The sequence below is a fragment of the Rattus norvegicus genome, chromosome 7, assembly GCF_021556685.1.
Source record: "Rattus norvegicus strain SHRSP/BbbUtx chromosome 7, alternate assembly SHRSP_T2T, whole genome shotgun sequence".
Taxonomy (NCBI): Eukaryota; Metazoa; Chordata; class Mammalia; order Rodentia; family Muridae; genus Rattus; species Rattus norvegicus.
The window spans coordinates 77,021,682-77,037,426 of NC_141540.1; the positions used below are offsets into that span (position 1 = coordinate 77,021,682).

The 15,745-nt window shown below is 45.4% G+C and overlaps 1 protein-coding gene across 2 annotated transcripts; it reads right to left on the minus strand.

Annotated features, from left to right (window-relative positions):
- Window positions 1-1,825: 1,825 nt before the first annotated feature.
- Fbxo43 (F-box protein 43) lies at window positions 1,826-15,504 on the minus strand. 2 transcript variants are annotated; one of them, NM_001012117.1, is made up of 5 exons: window positions 15,178-15,395; window positions 12,329-13,832; window positions 8,416-8,518; window positions 2,413-2,619; window positions 1,826-2,319 (listed from the first exon to the last, which is right to left on the minus strand). In NM_001012117.1, the coding sequence occupies exons 2-5, from the start codon at window positions 13,762-13,764 to the stop codon at window positions 2,071-2,073; spliced, it is 1,995 nt and encodes a 664-aa protein (NP_001012117.2). In that variant the 5' UTR covers window positions 13,765-13,832; window positions 15,178-15,395; the 3' UTR covers window positions 1,826-2,070. The 2 variants fall into 2 exon arrangements, with proteins under 2 accessions (NP_001012117.2, XP_087413516.1); XM_087557390.1 differs by having other exon boundaries at window positions 1,830-2,319; window positions 12,329-13,775; window positions 15,178-15,504.
- Between the last annotated feature and the right edge of the window lie 241 nt (window positions 15,505-15,745).

Genomic DNA, 15,745 nt, shown 5'->3' on the forward strand with positions numbered 1-15,745 from the left:
GGTCACTTGGAGCAGAAAAGTTGGTCTCTGCTTGGTCTTGGGCCTGAAGCTGCTCCTTGGGGCTCGGTTTCAGCTCTCCGTGAGGGCAGCAACCAGAAGGGCCTGCCCCTACTTCTGGGTCCCTGTGCACAGGGGGCCCAGATGGCGATAGGTGTTTTCCTCTGGAGTCAGAAATGTGGGCAGAGAGTATTCTCCTCCGGCTTCCCAGGCATGTCTGCCCCTCTGAAGGTCTAGCTCTCTCTCCCATGGGATTTGAGTGCAGGGAACTGTTTGACCAGGTCCGTTCAGATCCAGGCGCAGTCTGGACCGCAGGGCTCCTGAAGCTTGACTGCCCCTATCTTCCTGTTCTCAGAGGCCCTGTACAGTTTCCTCTTGGGCCAGGGATGTGGGCAAGGGTGGGCAGTACTAGCGGTCTCTCCTGCCCTGCAGTCTCAGGAGTGCCCACCTGTCTGGGCGATGAGCTCTCTCTCCCACGGGGTTTGGGAGCAGGGAGCTGTGGGCCAGGATCAGCGAGGTTTGGGCTCCAGCTAGAAATCAGAAGTGTCCAGTCCCAGAGGAATTTTGCCTTTGCATGTGATGAGTCCACCAGGCAGGTCACTTGAGACAGAAAAGTTGGTCTTACCTCTGGTCTCCAGCCTGAAGTCGCTCCTTGGAGCTGGATTTCAGCTCTCCTTGAGGGCAGCAGCCCCCACCACACTTCTTAAGTTCCTACATTGAGTCAGACCTAGTATTGAGCGCCCAAAGCCATCAAGAAAACAAGGTCCCTGCTAAAGGGTTCAGGTTTGTGGGAAGAAAGGAAGAAAAAAGTAAAACCTGTCGCTATAAGAATGCCCAGGCACAACCCAAAATGTAGGGGGAGGCGGGTGTTAGCCTAGATGTCACTGACAACCTTATATATATTACAGGGACAAGCAATAGTGTTCAAAGCTGGCTATAAACTCCCTTTTTCTCAGCAAAACATATTGATGTTTATAATGATTTTTAAAACTATCATATAAAAGTAGAAGTAAAAAAAAAATCAATGACATTTTAAAAAAAAAAAAAGTTCCTTTCTTGTGGCCTCATGTAGTAGTGCAGGACTCTAATCCAAGTTCAGAGGCAGGAGGATCTCTGTGTGTTCAGGGCCAGGCTGGTCTACATAGGCCAGGCTTGGAGACCAAGAGCCACATAGTGAGATCCTGTCTTCAAAATAAAACAACAGTAACAACAGCAACGAAAAAAAAGGGCAAAAGCAAAACCCAAAACTCCCTCTTACACTTTTTTCAGCAATAAAACTTAGCTCTTTTTGCCACTGATATATAAACAGAGTGTACTCATTCCCAAATCCCTCTTGGAAAAAGGCTCATTACAAACATAAAAATTATAATGTCCATTATTAACAACTTCATTCTTTCCCATTCAAAACCTGTCATTTCCACCCAGCCCAAACCGTTTAAAATATCAGAATGTTATTATAATTCCAGATATAGTTAGACACGTGTGACTTGTAGGAATTTGTTAAATAAGTTCCCATTTTAAGTAACTACAGTCCCCGTAACTTACATTTATTAGTATCACGTAAATTTTACTAAACCAAAAGTCTACTAAAACATCAAGTAAGAGAAGCTTGAAATTGTGGATCACATTTGATGGAACTTCTAAAAGCACTTTATATTTAATTTCAGCTGTCAACTCTTTTTCCAAACCTGAAAGTTCACTGGCCTCAAGTTCAAATTTTTTCAAATTATTTGGAAATTATTTTTTAAATAATTGAAGGACATTTCAATACATAGTTATGAAATGCACAAGTTTAAAAGGTTACATGGAGCACTGAAACACACATATATAACAATCTTAAAATGTCTTTATTTAAAACATCAAAATATTAAAATGGGGATATGACAAGGTAAAATAAAATTCTTTCAAAACTCATCACTTTAAAGAAAATAAAATGGTGTGCAATATAACATATACAAAGTAGGAAATAAATCACCATCTGTTATCAATGGGAAGATTTGCATGTGTTCAAAATAGTCATAATTTTAAGTCAGACAGAACACGGGCCAGCGCGGGAGTGGTTCCTTAGTCTCTTCAGAGGCGTTTTAAGTTCCGCTTGCTTTGTGCACTCCCTGGGAGAACGTCTCTGCTACCTCTCCCCTTTGCTGACCCTCTTCTACAGTCTTCAGACCCATGATAAGCACACAGACACAACACACAAAAGTCAAAGCCACAGGCCAGGCGGCTGCACAGCCCCCTTTTCTTATGCGGCTGATACTTAGCAGGGGATTGGCACCTCGGGCACGGCTTTAAGGCTTCGTCAGTAAACAGTGTCCTGGCAACCTGCAGGGGAAGCATGCGCACTCAGTCTTCCAGGGACTGAGTCACTTCATTTCAAACTCTAAATGCTTTTAATAACTTACGATCCGCGCTCACCTTCAAATACTGCTCCTGTTTACTTCTTAGGTGGGTGAGGGAACTGCTTGCTACCGGTGTCAGAACTTCCCCCCAAGGGGACTGAGCTGGTGCCTGCTCGTTCTGACCATTGGGTGCCTGGGCCTGGGCCTGCACTGATCTTAAGGCCAAGCGACTCAGAAGCCGGAGCCGAGTGGCAGCATCCTGGACACGTAACACAGCAGCCCCCTGTGGTAAGGGAAGGAGAAACAACACTGCAAAATCACCAGGCCAGCTTTCTGCCTGGCCAGGATGTAACGTTTAGGAATGGTTAATACCATCAGGACCTTTCCCTGAATCGTTTCTCCTTTTGAGGGGATGGGGTGGGGGTGGGGACAGGCAGGGAATCTTTTCTCACCTAACTTTTAAGTCAAAGAAAGCTGTGGAGATGGGGAGGTAGTTCTGTGGAAAAAAAGCACTAGGTAGCCATGCAAGCCCAACAGCCTGCTGTGTTACATGGGACTTGGACTATAAGCAAGTCTATAGCACAGCACACAGCAGTGTAATATGAGAGAGAGAGACCCTGGACCAACAAGATAGAAGGTAAGAACCAACTTCCAAAGCTGCCCTGACCTCCACATTTGAACCCTTGGTGTGTCTGTCTCTCTCTCTCTCTCTCTCTCTCTCTCTCTCTCTCTCTCTCTCTCTCTCGGGTTTCCGTTGACAGGATTCATCTAAGCCATTTATCTATTATTGGCAAACTTCTCTAAGGAATCCGAGAGTGTAAGAAGCGGGCACGTCACACTGCAGGCTGTATAGCCGAGGCAGCCATTCCAGTAAAACTTAGAGAAGTGCGGGTGACAGAAAGGACTGCCACAACTAAAAAGGAGAACTGACAGCAGGGTGAACCTTTCCAAGGTTTGCTGTGGAATTCTTGGAAAGTTCTTACCTTAACATGAGCTGGACAAACAATAGGACTGCTGAGGTCCTGTGACCCAATGTCCTCGGCAGGCTTTTGTAAATTTTCTGATGCACTTTTACAGTGGTTTAAACAGCCTTGATATTTTTAAAGGAACCAAAAGCATCTCTCATCTGAACTAGATTGCCACATTATTCTAATGTTCAGTCAAGAAGTGTGTTAATTGGCTTGTACACCTTAAAAGTACACAATGTCTCTTTGTCAATTATTCCTCGATAAAATTAGAAAAATAATTAGAAAAGCATTTTCAATAAGTAGCCTGTACAGCCTTGTACTTTGTTAAGAACCTGATGGGGAATGTTTCTCTAAAGCCCAGGCGTGATGAACCAACCACCAAGATGAACTCGCTGGGTGATGGGTCTCTCTACCATTCTACTGTAGTTGTTGTCTTGGCAGTCTCCTGAGCTGTAATTGCCCCTAACAGGAAAAACTAAAACAGGAGAAATTATAGCAGACCAAGTATCAGGAATGCAGTTAGTGGGTCATAAGAAGGGAAATGGGTAACAGCTTAAAAATACAGGCAATGAGCCAACGCTGGCCTTTGCGGTTAGAACTTAAGTGCAGCTGTACATACGGAACTCATTGGAGGGCTGTCTTTCACATATTTCTACCATTTGCAGCCTAGGCCACAGTGCCCAGTCAAGAGCTCACTGAAAGGACACCCGCAGGATTCTGACGCAATTGATGTGTACAGCACACACGCACGCACCAAACCAATCAAGGTGTCAGCTGCGGCAAATAGAGAAGAAGCAGTTATTCCTTATTTTTCTGGATTCTGTTTGTTTTGTTTTGAATGTCTAAGAGATGGAGCTGTTGACCAAAGCACACGCCATGTCTGCTAGTAGTCTTCAAAGCACGGTTCTTGAGCTGTGCGGCAGTAGCTGGCCTCACTTCTGCTGTGTAGCTCAGAGACCCACTTACCTCTGCCACCTGGTGCTGGATTACTAAAAAGACTTAACTGTGAACGTGGAACCATCTAAGGGCTGATCACCCATGGTGTGTGACAACAGTGGACACTAAGTGACAATGCTCAAAAGGAAAGCAGTACCTCAGCTCAGGTGTGCACTCCCCTGCTCAAGAGATAGAGGACAGATGACACTCAGCTCTGCCTGAATGCACTGGCCTGTGCTCTCTGAGTCTCACACTTAGCACTTTTCTGTGACACTCTTCAATCTGAGGAAAACCTCTAGATGTTTCTGTGGGCATTGGCTGAGACAGACAGACACATGAGGCACACAGTGAGGCCTTGATAGAGCCAGCAATGAATAATTCTGGGAGACAGTTGCGCAGGAAAACATGCGTAGTGGCATGTCGAGTGTGTCAGCGCATGTATCGTCCCAGCAGGAGAGCAACAGAAGCAGGAGGATGGAGTTACATAGCACCCTGTCCTGGGAGATGGCTCAGTCAGTAAAGGACATGGGTGAGCATAAGATCCCCAGCTCTTACATAAAAGCTAGCCAAAACTAGCTGGGTCTTTAAGTGCATCTCTGGCGGGGCAAACACGAGCACATCCCTGGAGCTCATGAACCAGCACGCCTTAGCCAAGCTGAGCTCCAGGTTCAGTGAGGAATCCTCCATCACCAACTTAAGGTAGAGAGCAACAGATATACCTGACATTGACCTTTGATCTCCACATGCGCATTCTCTCTCTCTCTCTCTCTCTCTCTCTCTCTCTCTCTCTCTCTCTCTCTTCTCTCTCTCTCTCTCTCTCTCTCTCTCTCTCTCTCACACACACACACACACACACACACACACACACACACACACACACACACACAATGGCATGCTGATACACACTCATAGTCCAGCATTCAAGAGGCAGGAGGTGCCAGGAGCTTAAAATCGGCCTTGTCTATATACACAGTTCCAGGCCTTCACAGTAAGACCCTGTCAGAAACCCAAACATGGAAGTTTAATGATAATGATAATACACGTGTTACTAATACTCTTGATACGATTTCTGTGTTACACCTAAACCAGATCCACCCACAAATGGTGATGTAAATCACCACTTATAGTCCTAAGACAGGGGAAATCAGCCCAGAGAAGGGGAGTAGGGAGTGATCCTAGTGTGGAGAGGCAGGAGAAGAGTCCCTCCCAGATAAAACAAGTGTTGGCTGGATATAGTGACACATGCCTTTAACCCCAGTGCTTAGGGGGCAGAGGCAGGTGGATCTCTCAGTTAAGAGGCCAGCCTGGTCTATAGAACCAGTTCCAGGACAGACAGGGCTACACAGAAAAACCCTGTGTCAAAAAATAAAAAATAACAAGTATCAGTCAAGCACATTACCTAGAAACATCACAGAATTGGAGACTGCTTTGGTGGCTCTATCTGTAATCCTAGTGCTCAGGAAGGTGAGGCAGGAGGACCACTAGCTTGAGGACATCCTGGGCTACACAGTGAGCTCTGAGAGCCTGGAATACAGGGTCAGACCCTGTCTAAAGAAGCAAAAGGACAGGGTAGGCAGCAGGGCACACTTGGTTATAAACCTTCTAACCCAATTTTATTTTAAAGCTTGTAGTCTTTTGAAGGAGCTTTAAAAGCAAACTAAAATAAGGGGAAATAGGAGGCAGACTGAAAGAAGGAACAATAGCCCCTGTAGCCCCAGTTCTTGGAAGGCAGAGACAGCTCAGTACCAACCTGAGCTCCACAGTAAGACTCAGTAAAGACATGGGAGGGGGCATGTATCATCTTCTTACTGACATCTACTTATGTTCTGTGGGGGTCAAGCATGTGCCACTGCGTCCATGTGAAGTCGGAAGACAACTTCGCAGAGTACAAGCTCAGGTCGTCAGGCTTGTCAGCAAGGCCTTTACCCGCCACACCATCCTACCAGCCTCCAAGGTGGCTGCCGCTGTTAGAGGTTTCTTCCTCCTCTTTCTTCTTCTTCTTCTTCTTCTTCTTCTTCTTCTTCTTCTTCTTCTTCTTCTTCTTCTTCTTCTTCTTCTTCTTCTCCTTCTCTTCTCCTCCTCCTCCTCCTTCTTCTTCTCTTCTCCTTCTCCTTCTCCTCCTTCTCCTTCTTCTCCTTCTCCTTCTCCTCCTCCCCCTCCTCGTCCTTCTTTTATTTTTTCATCTCCATCTTTGGTTGGTGTAATTGTCCTGGCTGTCTTGGAACTTGCCCTGAAGACCCTGCTGGCCTTGAACTCAGAGATCTGCCTGCCCCTACCTCTACCTCCTGAATGCTGGGATTAAAGGTGTGGGCTGCCCCCACCTAGCTAGTTTTCTTTTGTAAATGACAGCAAGGATATGAGGATCAAGCCTTTTACCTGGAATTACCAGGTGGGCTGCCAACGTAACCAGGAGTCTTCCTTAGAGAAGTTAAGCAGAAAATGGATGGAGTAACGAGGTTTACAATTTAAACATTTACAGGCACTGATTTGAAATTTTTGTTTTGCTTTGTTTGAGACTGGGTCTCACTGTATAGTCTTGGCTGACCTGGACCTCACTGTGTAGAACAAACTGATCATAAACACAGAGATCCACCTGCCTCTGCCTCTCAAGTGCATGCCACTAACACCCAACTGTTTCAAACTACTTTTAAAGTTTGTCTGATGGGTTGGAGAGATGGATCAGTGGTTAAGAGTACTGGCTGTTCTTCCAGTGGTCCTGAGTTCAAATCCTAGCAACCACATGGTGGCTCACAACCATCTGTAATGGGATCCAATGCCCTCTTCTGGTGTGTCTGAAGACAGCTACAGTGTATTCATATACATAAAATAAATAAATATTTTTTAAAAAAAGTTTGGCCATCATATATAGGGCAACCATCTTAAAAACACTATGCAGGGCGTGGTGAGATGGCTCAGTGAGGAAAGGCGCTTACCAGCTAGCCTGAGTCTGAACTCTCTTAAGTTGTCTTCTGATCTCCCAGGGACCCTCAAGGGACTCTTGTGATTCCATGTCCATATGTGTGCTGTGTCACAGGAGAACATGCACACACATGCTCGCATACACACACAAGCAGTCATGGTGCAGCCATGCTGAGAAAAAGCCTCACAGTAACATGATAAGACTTGTCCTTACTACCTCAGTGAAAGGAGACATCCACAAATTACATGTAGATGGTCTTTCTTATGTGTTTATGTCATGTTCTATCTCAGTTATTAGTCAAATGAGAAATGTAGGGCCAGTGAGAGGGCTCAGTAGGTAAAGGTGCTTGCCACCAAGCCTGAAGACCTGAGTTCAATCACCAGAGCAAGAAGAAATCAGACTTCTACGATTTCTACAAGGTGTCCTCTCGTGTCTACACATGCAATGTGGACACACACACACATACACACACACACACAAATAATTTAAAAAAAAATAGGAATTTACTTACAGTACTTACTAGAAAAAAGGTAATGCAGCAAATGCTCAGTTGTGTGGATGCCCACAAAAGGTCTCAAGTTGAATCTATCACCAAATATAGATGCTGCCATTTTCCATTTAACACAAAGCTGCATGTCTGTGAAAAACTTGGAAGTTTCTCTAAGACTGGCCTCATCAGGTCGAAGGAGGACAAGTTGTGGCTCGCCTCAGTCTGCCGAGAGTGCCCTCTGCAGGCCTCTGAAGACACCATTTCCCTGCCTAGCTGACCTTGCCCGTCTCAACAGGGTCTTCTTTTGGTTCCCAAGTATTTGCTTTTAAATGTCAAGGAGAAAGTGCGAGTGAGTCCCTTAGCACACCTGTGCTGTAGTCACTTGTCCAGCTCTACCATCCCAGCACAGGATCCAAGCAGCAGGGATCATGACAGAAATGTCTGTCTTTGTAATCTGAGCCACTACACAATGCCTGATGTTCGATATGCACTTACAAGACTGTTTTTTTTTTTAAATGCTACCGGGGTGTCTAATTATGAAGAGGCTCTAGCAAAAAAATGGTATTCAAATGTGTCGACAAGCCACCGTGCAAACAGCTTGAGCATCTGCTGAATTCCATGGACTACATGGGGTAGCTTAGAAAAGGTAGCACTTATGAGGGGGTGTTTGCTGAACAGAAACTGTAAAAGACAAGCCGCACCTGGTGCTCAGGGATGCGGAGTCACTGGGTACACACCCACTCCGGAGGAGCATGCCCACATTACCTGAGCCTTGGCTTTCAGCTGTGCGATGAAAAGCTTCCTCCTCCTGTTTGCCCTTTTATCCTGAGCCACAATTCCACGCCAGTTTCTGCTGACATTCCAAGCACTACAACAAACAGGTCAGTCTGTTATTGTATGTTCTCCAAAGGTATAGGTGTTTATACCTATAACCAATTAATAAAAATGACCTTAAGGACTTGGACTGTAAACCTAAGCTTTCAATTACATAATAATATGATCAGCTCATTGCTCCTTACTAATTTACCATATGAAAATCCCTATTAAAACACTAAGCACATAAGGCCATTACCTTGTTAGATCACTGTTTCATCTGTGTTCATTTAATTAAAAAATATGTCTCTGGTGGTTATTGGGAGGAGGAAAATACACGTGCTATGGTTCTCAAGTGGAGGTCAGAGGATAACTCATGTGTATGTCCCGGGGGTTGCTGTCACATGCTTGGACCTCCTGAGCCATGCTGGCAACCCAGTTAAGTGGTCACTTAAGGCCAGCATGAGTCATGGGTGGTGTTTATACCCGAAAGTTGGGGAGATGGGGCAGAAGGGCTACTGTGAACTCAGGCCAGTTTGGGCTACATAATGAGTTCAGGGCCAGGCTGGGCTACATTGAGATCCTGTCACAAAAATTACAGTGCCAGCAAAAATTAACAAAGCAGACATGAGCCACGGGTCCGTGTGATGTTCAGTTATAAATCCAGAACACAACATGCAGCAACTGATTATCATATTTAGTGTGAGCAATTAATTTCTCCTATTCTTGTATCTAGCAGATCTCTGTTACTTTTGGCCAAATAAACATAGGAATAACCCTTCACTGGAAATTCTAAGTGCCATATCACAGATATGGCTGTCATAGCACCCTATATCCAATCCTGAGGGAAACCCTACTGACAATTGTGTCCCTGTTTTATTTACAAAGCCCATGGCAGAGAACTGCTTCAGCCCAAGACTCTCCATTTCTCAGCAGCTTCAAGTACTTATGAAACTGAGCTGATGAGCTGGTCTTTGTTGTATTAGCAAATCACTTGATCACAGGATCAAACAAAGGAGGCACTCCTCTCAAAGTCAGTCTATGCCCTTTATCACACAAGAAGTGGACAGAAGCTCCCATTGAAGGGAAGCCAGAACCAGAGGGTTGGCTCAGTGGATAAACTCAGGTGCCACACCAGCCTGACAACCTGAGCTGCCTCACACATAGAGGTGAAGTAGAGAACTGACTTCACAAAGTCATCCTTTCACACACACACACACACACACACACACACACACCCTCCAGAACTATCTCAACTGATCTTCATCCATCATGTTACCAAGAAGCATGCCATCAAGATTATAAAAACATAATACGGGGTTGGGGATTTAGCTCAGTGGTAGAGCACTTGCCTAGCAAGCACAAGGCCCTGGGTTCGGTCCCCAGCTCCGAAAAAAATTTTTTTAAAAAATTTAAACACATAATACTCCAGAGGTTGATGCATGACCACTATCAATGGCTCACATAAGCAACCACCCCAAATTGTCAGCCAGCATTCTGACTCTCCTGTACTAAAAAAAAAAAAAAATACTCCAATGTAGTGAGAAATTTTGAACTTTGGTTTCTTTTAAAACACAGAAATAATATAAGAATATGTTTTCATTTTAATCCCAGATGTAGGCCTATGGGTGCTTCAGGCTTTCCCCAGCAGCTCACTGTGATTTGCCCCATGCTCTAGCAGAGGTGTGATTTTGCCAGCTACAGATAGTTTCTGTGATTGTACGATATTTGAAATTCTGGGAATTTTTCAGAGGGTATTTAAATGCTAGAGCTATGATAGGTGGGGTTCAGGGGGGTTGGTTGATGTTTGTTAGTGGTTGTAGTCGTGCTCAAAGAAGAAACAAGAAGAAATTAGATTCAAGGATCCCCCTACACACACACCTCCCTCTCTCCACTTCTATCCTTATCTCCTACCTTGTGATGGTGATGAAACTATGGGGAAAAGGATGGGAAAAAGAAGAACCCACAAAGTAGCAAAGGTCAACTCCACCCTAACATATAAAACAACATTCCTGTATTCAGCCATGCTTTTTTGTTTTGTTTTGTTTTGTTTTTTGGACAACTTAGTATTTGAACACACACTTTGAATGGCAAACAGGGTTGCACACACATGTGTGCACGCTATCCACTGGTGCTATAGCAATATGAGCTTTACCAAGTATACTCTGAAAAGCAGGAGAACCTTAAGAGTTTTAGGAAGATACTAGATGAAGGTTCGGAGAGCCAGTGGGGTAGACCTCCATCTAGTCCCGACTGTTAGGAGGTCTCCCCGTCTGTAAATCACACAGATATACAAGATACCTCAGAAAACTTCCATCTGCAAAATGCTACAATTTTCTACAATAGCCTGGAATGTGCCGGGTAAAGACAGGCTTTGGGCACAGTGGCCATAAAAACATCAAGAACATAATCTACACTTGACATCTTCCCCATCAGGAAAGAGAGTCACAAGGTGACAAGATGGCTCATCAAGATAAGAAACTTGCCATCAAGTTTCAAGTCCCGGCAGGAGAAAACTGATTTGTGCAAGTTGTTCTCAGACCGCCACATGTGCCACAACATACATGCACACACATGCTACAGTTAAATATTTAAAATAGGGTCACTGACTCCTGCATGGACTCCCATATGGTTTCTATTCTCCTGGGCACGACAACTTCAGGGTCCTGCCTTGGAATCCCTGCAGCCCTCCCCACATGCCTGCATGCAGTCTGGTTTGTGTAGTCTTTGTCTCCAGTCTGCCATCTCCATTCCCAAACCTCTGCTTCTCTCTGCAATCATGCAGCAGCATGGAATCTACATCTGTCTGTGCACACACGTTCTTCAGCTTCCAATCCCTAAAGACAGCCATCTTTCTCTGCTGTGTCACAACCAAGAGGAAACAAGGCTCACGCACAGCCCCTGACGCCAACTCTTAAACCAAAGCTAGACATTTTTCTAGATCCTGGAGTTTGGACTAAACAATAATATCCATGATGTGTGATAGTCTCTCAGTTACCATACTGTTGCTCTTATTTCTAACCAAGTATCAGGACTGTAAAACAATTTGCATCTGACAATGAGCTGTGGACTTTTAAATAAAACATTTAAAAATCTGTGGAATAAATTGGGCATGGTAGCACATACCTTGAAATCCTAGAACCTGAAAGATGGAGGCAGGAAAATCAATTCAAGGTCATCCTCGACGACATAGTGAGTACAAGGCTAGCCTGGGATACATGAGTGCCTGTGCGGCCTGTCTGTGCACACATGCACACATACACACACACACACACACACACACACACACACACACACACACACACACATTAGTGGGGACTGGTAAAGTGCTTTCTGTGTAAGCAGGAAGACCTGAGTCTGGCTTATCATTATCTACATAAAAGGCTCAGCACTCACTCGAAATCCCAGTGTGGGGAGAAGAGGTGGGAGGATTCCTGCCTGGCCTTGTCTCAGAAAGTAAGGAGGAGAGCGATTTAAAAGACACACACAACAACAAAACAACAAGCGATTTTGAAATAAAGCCTGGCATTTTGATTTTTCTTTCTTGACCTTGAACCTGAACAATCCTTCTACCTTCATCAGGGGTCACAGGCTGTCCCATCAGGGGTCACAGGCTGTCCCATCAGGGGTCACAGGCTGTCCCATCAGAAGTCACAGGCTGAACCATCAGGGGTCACAAGCTGTCCCATCAGGGGTCACAGACTGCCCCATCAGGCCCATCTTTCATTTTTGCTTTTAAACAAAGGAACGACTTAGCGATCTCTACTAGGGAGGTCATTTAAATGTCCAACCAAAGACAGAAACACAACCAAACACCAATTTTAAAAAATGATGTTTTCTTCCATGAGCCACTTTTATTTCTTACCTGTATAAACTCTCTGCAGTCAAGGAATCTAAAACCATAGCTAGGATATGCTTCAAGTTTCTATACTGTAATTCTGTCAGGATGTCCAGCCGTTCTATGCCCATCTTCTTGCCAATCAGTCCTGCGAGAACGTGCTGCAGCCTGGCGATTTTCCCCTCCTCCCTCTCCTCGGAGAACTCCTGGTCATCTGCCTGCTCGAACCGCTTCCTCTTGCTTTTCATAAAGAGCTCACACACCAACTGCAAGGCTGGAGTATTTGACAGGTCCTTAAAGCTTAAAGTCAAATCCCCACTCTTCTCCTCAGAGCCCTGCTGACTCTCCAAGACACCCGAAGCAGTGCCCACTCTCACTCCAGCGCTGGGATGGGCCACCTGCATTTCATCGTCAGTCTCTGACTGGGAGCCTTGCTCCTGGAGAGTGGGCAGCCTTCTCAACCTCCCAGGATGCTTTGGTTGTCTTACCAGGTCCCCAACTGTGGGGGTCCCCCTATGTTTTTGAAGTTCTTGGAACGAGCCCTCTTGGTCAGAGAGGAAATCTTCGGACTTGTCCCAGCTAAGTGAGCAGAAGCCACTGTCTTCAGGTGTTGACAGACTGTCTCTCACTTCTGCTGAAGAAGCAAGGGTTTGGCTTCCATGAAATTTGATTTTTGCTATGAGACTACTTACCGGAGTGACAGATGTGGTCACGTCTGCGCCATAGGTTGTTTGACTACCAGAGGAGCCCAGAAGTTCAGGACATGTATTCTCATCACTAGCACTTAAACCACTGTCACTAAAGTGTGTGACAGAATCTTTAAAATCATTGCCTTCTATTGGAGACAGACATTCCACTTCAAATAAGCCACAGTCGTCTTTGGAATCATCAATGGTGGAAGTCTTGTGCTGAGAAAAATGTAGCCTTGAGTTCTGACTGCTGGAAATCGCATCCTCGGTTTTTACTGTGCTGGTGACCAATGGGCTAAAGTTGTCTTCCTTTGGGAAACCTGAAGTGCTGTCTCGCAAACGTTTTTCTAGGCTAAGACTGTGGCTTATATTACTTTCCAGAGAACTGCTTTGTGAATCAGAATCCCCCTTCAGAAGAGTCAAAGTCAAGTCTAGCCTCCTGCGTAGTGTGCATTTTTTCCTTCTGAGTTTAGGAGTCTCGCAAAGTTCTGGGCTTTCCTCCTTTTCCTTCCTTAGGGACACAGACTTCTTTCTTGGACTGGGAGATACTGCAGGATTAGGGAAACCTAGACGTGGAGTTTCCAGATGTTCACAGGTTAGCATTGGGTCTTTTTCTTTCTTACTAAAGCTGCAAGTCTCTGACAGCTCGTGAGGGCCCCTATGCTTAAAGGAGGATGTGGGGCCGAAGTCTGGGAGGCTGGGACACCTGACGGTGACAGCAGAGGACCCCATGTTGCTTCCTGCTCTGTGGCTGGCTGAGTGCTTTTGGGGCATCTTCAAGCTCTCTGTTTTTACAAAGTAGACACAAGTTTATTCCTCCTTTGTGATGTGCATCCAAGCAGCTTATAACAAAATATATAATTTGTGTTAAATATAACTAGGAAATTTATGACTTTTTCAAGTTACTTAAAAATAAATCTTCATAATTAACTGTCCTATATTTCCTACTTAAAACACCACCTTGCTATAAACCATATTATATTCTGATTACTTGACAACCATAGGCTAAGCACCATGCACAAATATTTTCTTGAACTGTTCTTAACAAAAACATAACAGCCTTATTTTCAGATTATTTTGTTACAGTATAATTTTAACTCGCGAGTGTACATTCGGTTGTAACATTCTGATGTCTTTGTGTTTGGGTTATTTCTTTTCAAAGCTCACTAGGTGAGGCTGGAGCTGTGGCTCAGAGGTTAAGAGCTTTTGTACCGCTCTCACCAGACTCCCATGCTCACAGTTGCCTGCAGCTCCGGGCTCCACATGCCCTCTTTTATGGGCACCTGCACGTTCATAGTGTCTCTGTGTATGTCTCTATGGGCACTGTGCTCATGCACATACAGAGACATATGTAATTAAAAATAGATCAGAAAAAACACTATGTTTTTCCTTTTTGCACATTTCTTTGTGGGTGGGTGATACAGGCAGACAGACACGCCATAGTACACTGTGGGATTCAAAGGACAGCTCCCGAGAGTCAATTCTGTCTTTAGACCATATGGATTTGGTCATCTATGGTATGTAAGTTAAATGAGAAAAAGCACATTACAAAAATCTTGCTATGATAAACACAAGATCAGAGGCTCACTATTATAACACAAAGTGATTTTTAAACCTCTACAGCTTTGGGGCAGTTTTGACTTCTGATCCTCTGTGCTATGGCTAACTTCTGCCTGGGAGGACAAGAGGATTCAATTCTGCTTTCTGCAAATTACATTATACTTTAAAACCACTTTGAATTCCAAATATGGGTTACAATGTTTCCTCTCATAAATTACTTTCTCCTGAAAAAAAAATATTAAATTCAATCAATTTGTGAAAATTGGAGCAAGAGCTTTTATTGTATTTTGTATTTGTATTTGTATTGTATTCCAGTGTGGTCAGTGACCTGAAAGTTCCGCCACTTCACCACTAGGTGCCTCACCCAGCATAGGATTTGGGAAATGGAAGCTAAAACCGTTGGGAATAAAATGCGAGCCCAGACACACGCTCCCTCGGAAAAACCACTGGCTCTGTCAGCTGTCATCCTCATCTTGCCTGTACACCAAAATGCCTGCTTCAGGCTGATGAATCAAACAAAGCTTTCGATTTAAAAAAAAAAAGTTCTGATAAATCGCTCAGAACTGCTATCTACAAAGACTTAGGCCCAATATAAGTCAGAGAACTGCTTGGTTCTTGATATCTTACCACCAGTCAACCTTGAGTTCTTAAGACATGTCAAAGTAAATAGGCTTCCAAATAACAAAATCTGTCATCTTTGCCTTTAAAGTTCATGCCAAGGAACCACCACTTAAGAGAAAAACCTCAACAATGAACGGAGCCCCCAGCAGCGCCCCGACTGCTACTGGAAGGGCAGCGGCGGCGTGCAGGGAAGGTCAAGTCGCTCGGAATCTCTCCGACCCGCGGCAGCCGCACTCCGGGACTCTCTCCAGCTAGTCTTGGACGTGGGGGAACCGGAGCCACCCCCGGAGCTGCCGCGCCGTCTGCTGCGTGCGGGACTAACGGTCGTCACCCGGACAAGCGGGCGGGTGTCGGGGCGGGAGGCGCCGCTGGGAGGAGGGCGGAGCAGCTGCGGGCGAGCGGGCGGGCGCACCTGCGCCGCACCGCCCACCTGAGCCCCGAGTCTCCGCAGAGCCCGCCCCTGCCACCCTCCGGGGCCCGTGGACACCGCCCTCTCCACCTTCGGTCCGCGCGGCTGGCCCAGCTCCACGCCCTCATCCCTCCGCAGCCCCGCCCTGCCCCAGCGATCCGCCCC

What these genes read in the sequence shown, in the direction of transcription:
- Fbxo43 (NM_001012117.1), bottom strand. Translation starts at nt 13,764, where the DNA reads ATGCCCCAAAAGCACTCAGCCAGCCACAGAGCAGGAAGCAACATGGGG. An exon ending in AGCTGAAAGCCAAGGCTCAG is followed by an intron (nt 2,620 to 8,415) that starts GTAATGTGGGCA and finishes CCCTTACCACAG; the next exon opens with GGGGCTGCTGTGTTACGTGT. An exon ending in AACAGGAGCAGTATTTGAAG is followed by an intron (nt 2,320 to 2,412) that starts GTGAGCGCGGAT and finishes CTTCCCCTGCAG; the next exon opens with GTTGCCAGGACACTGTTTAC.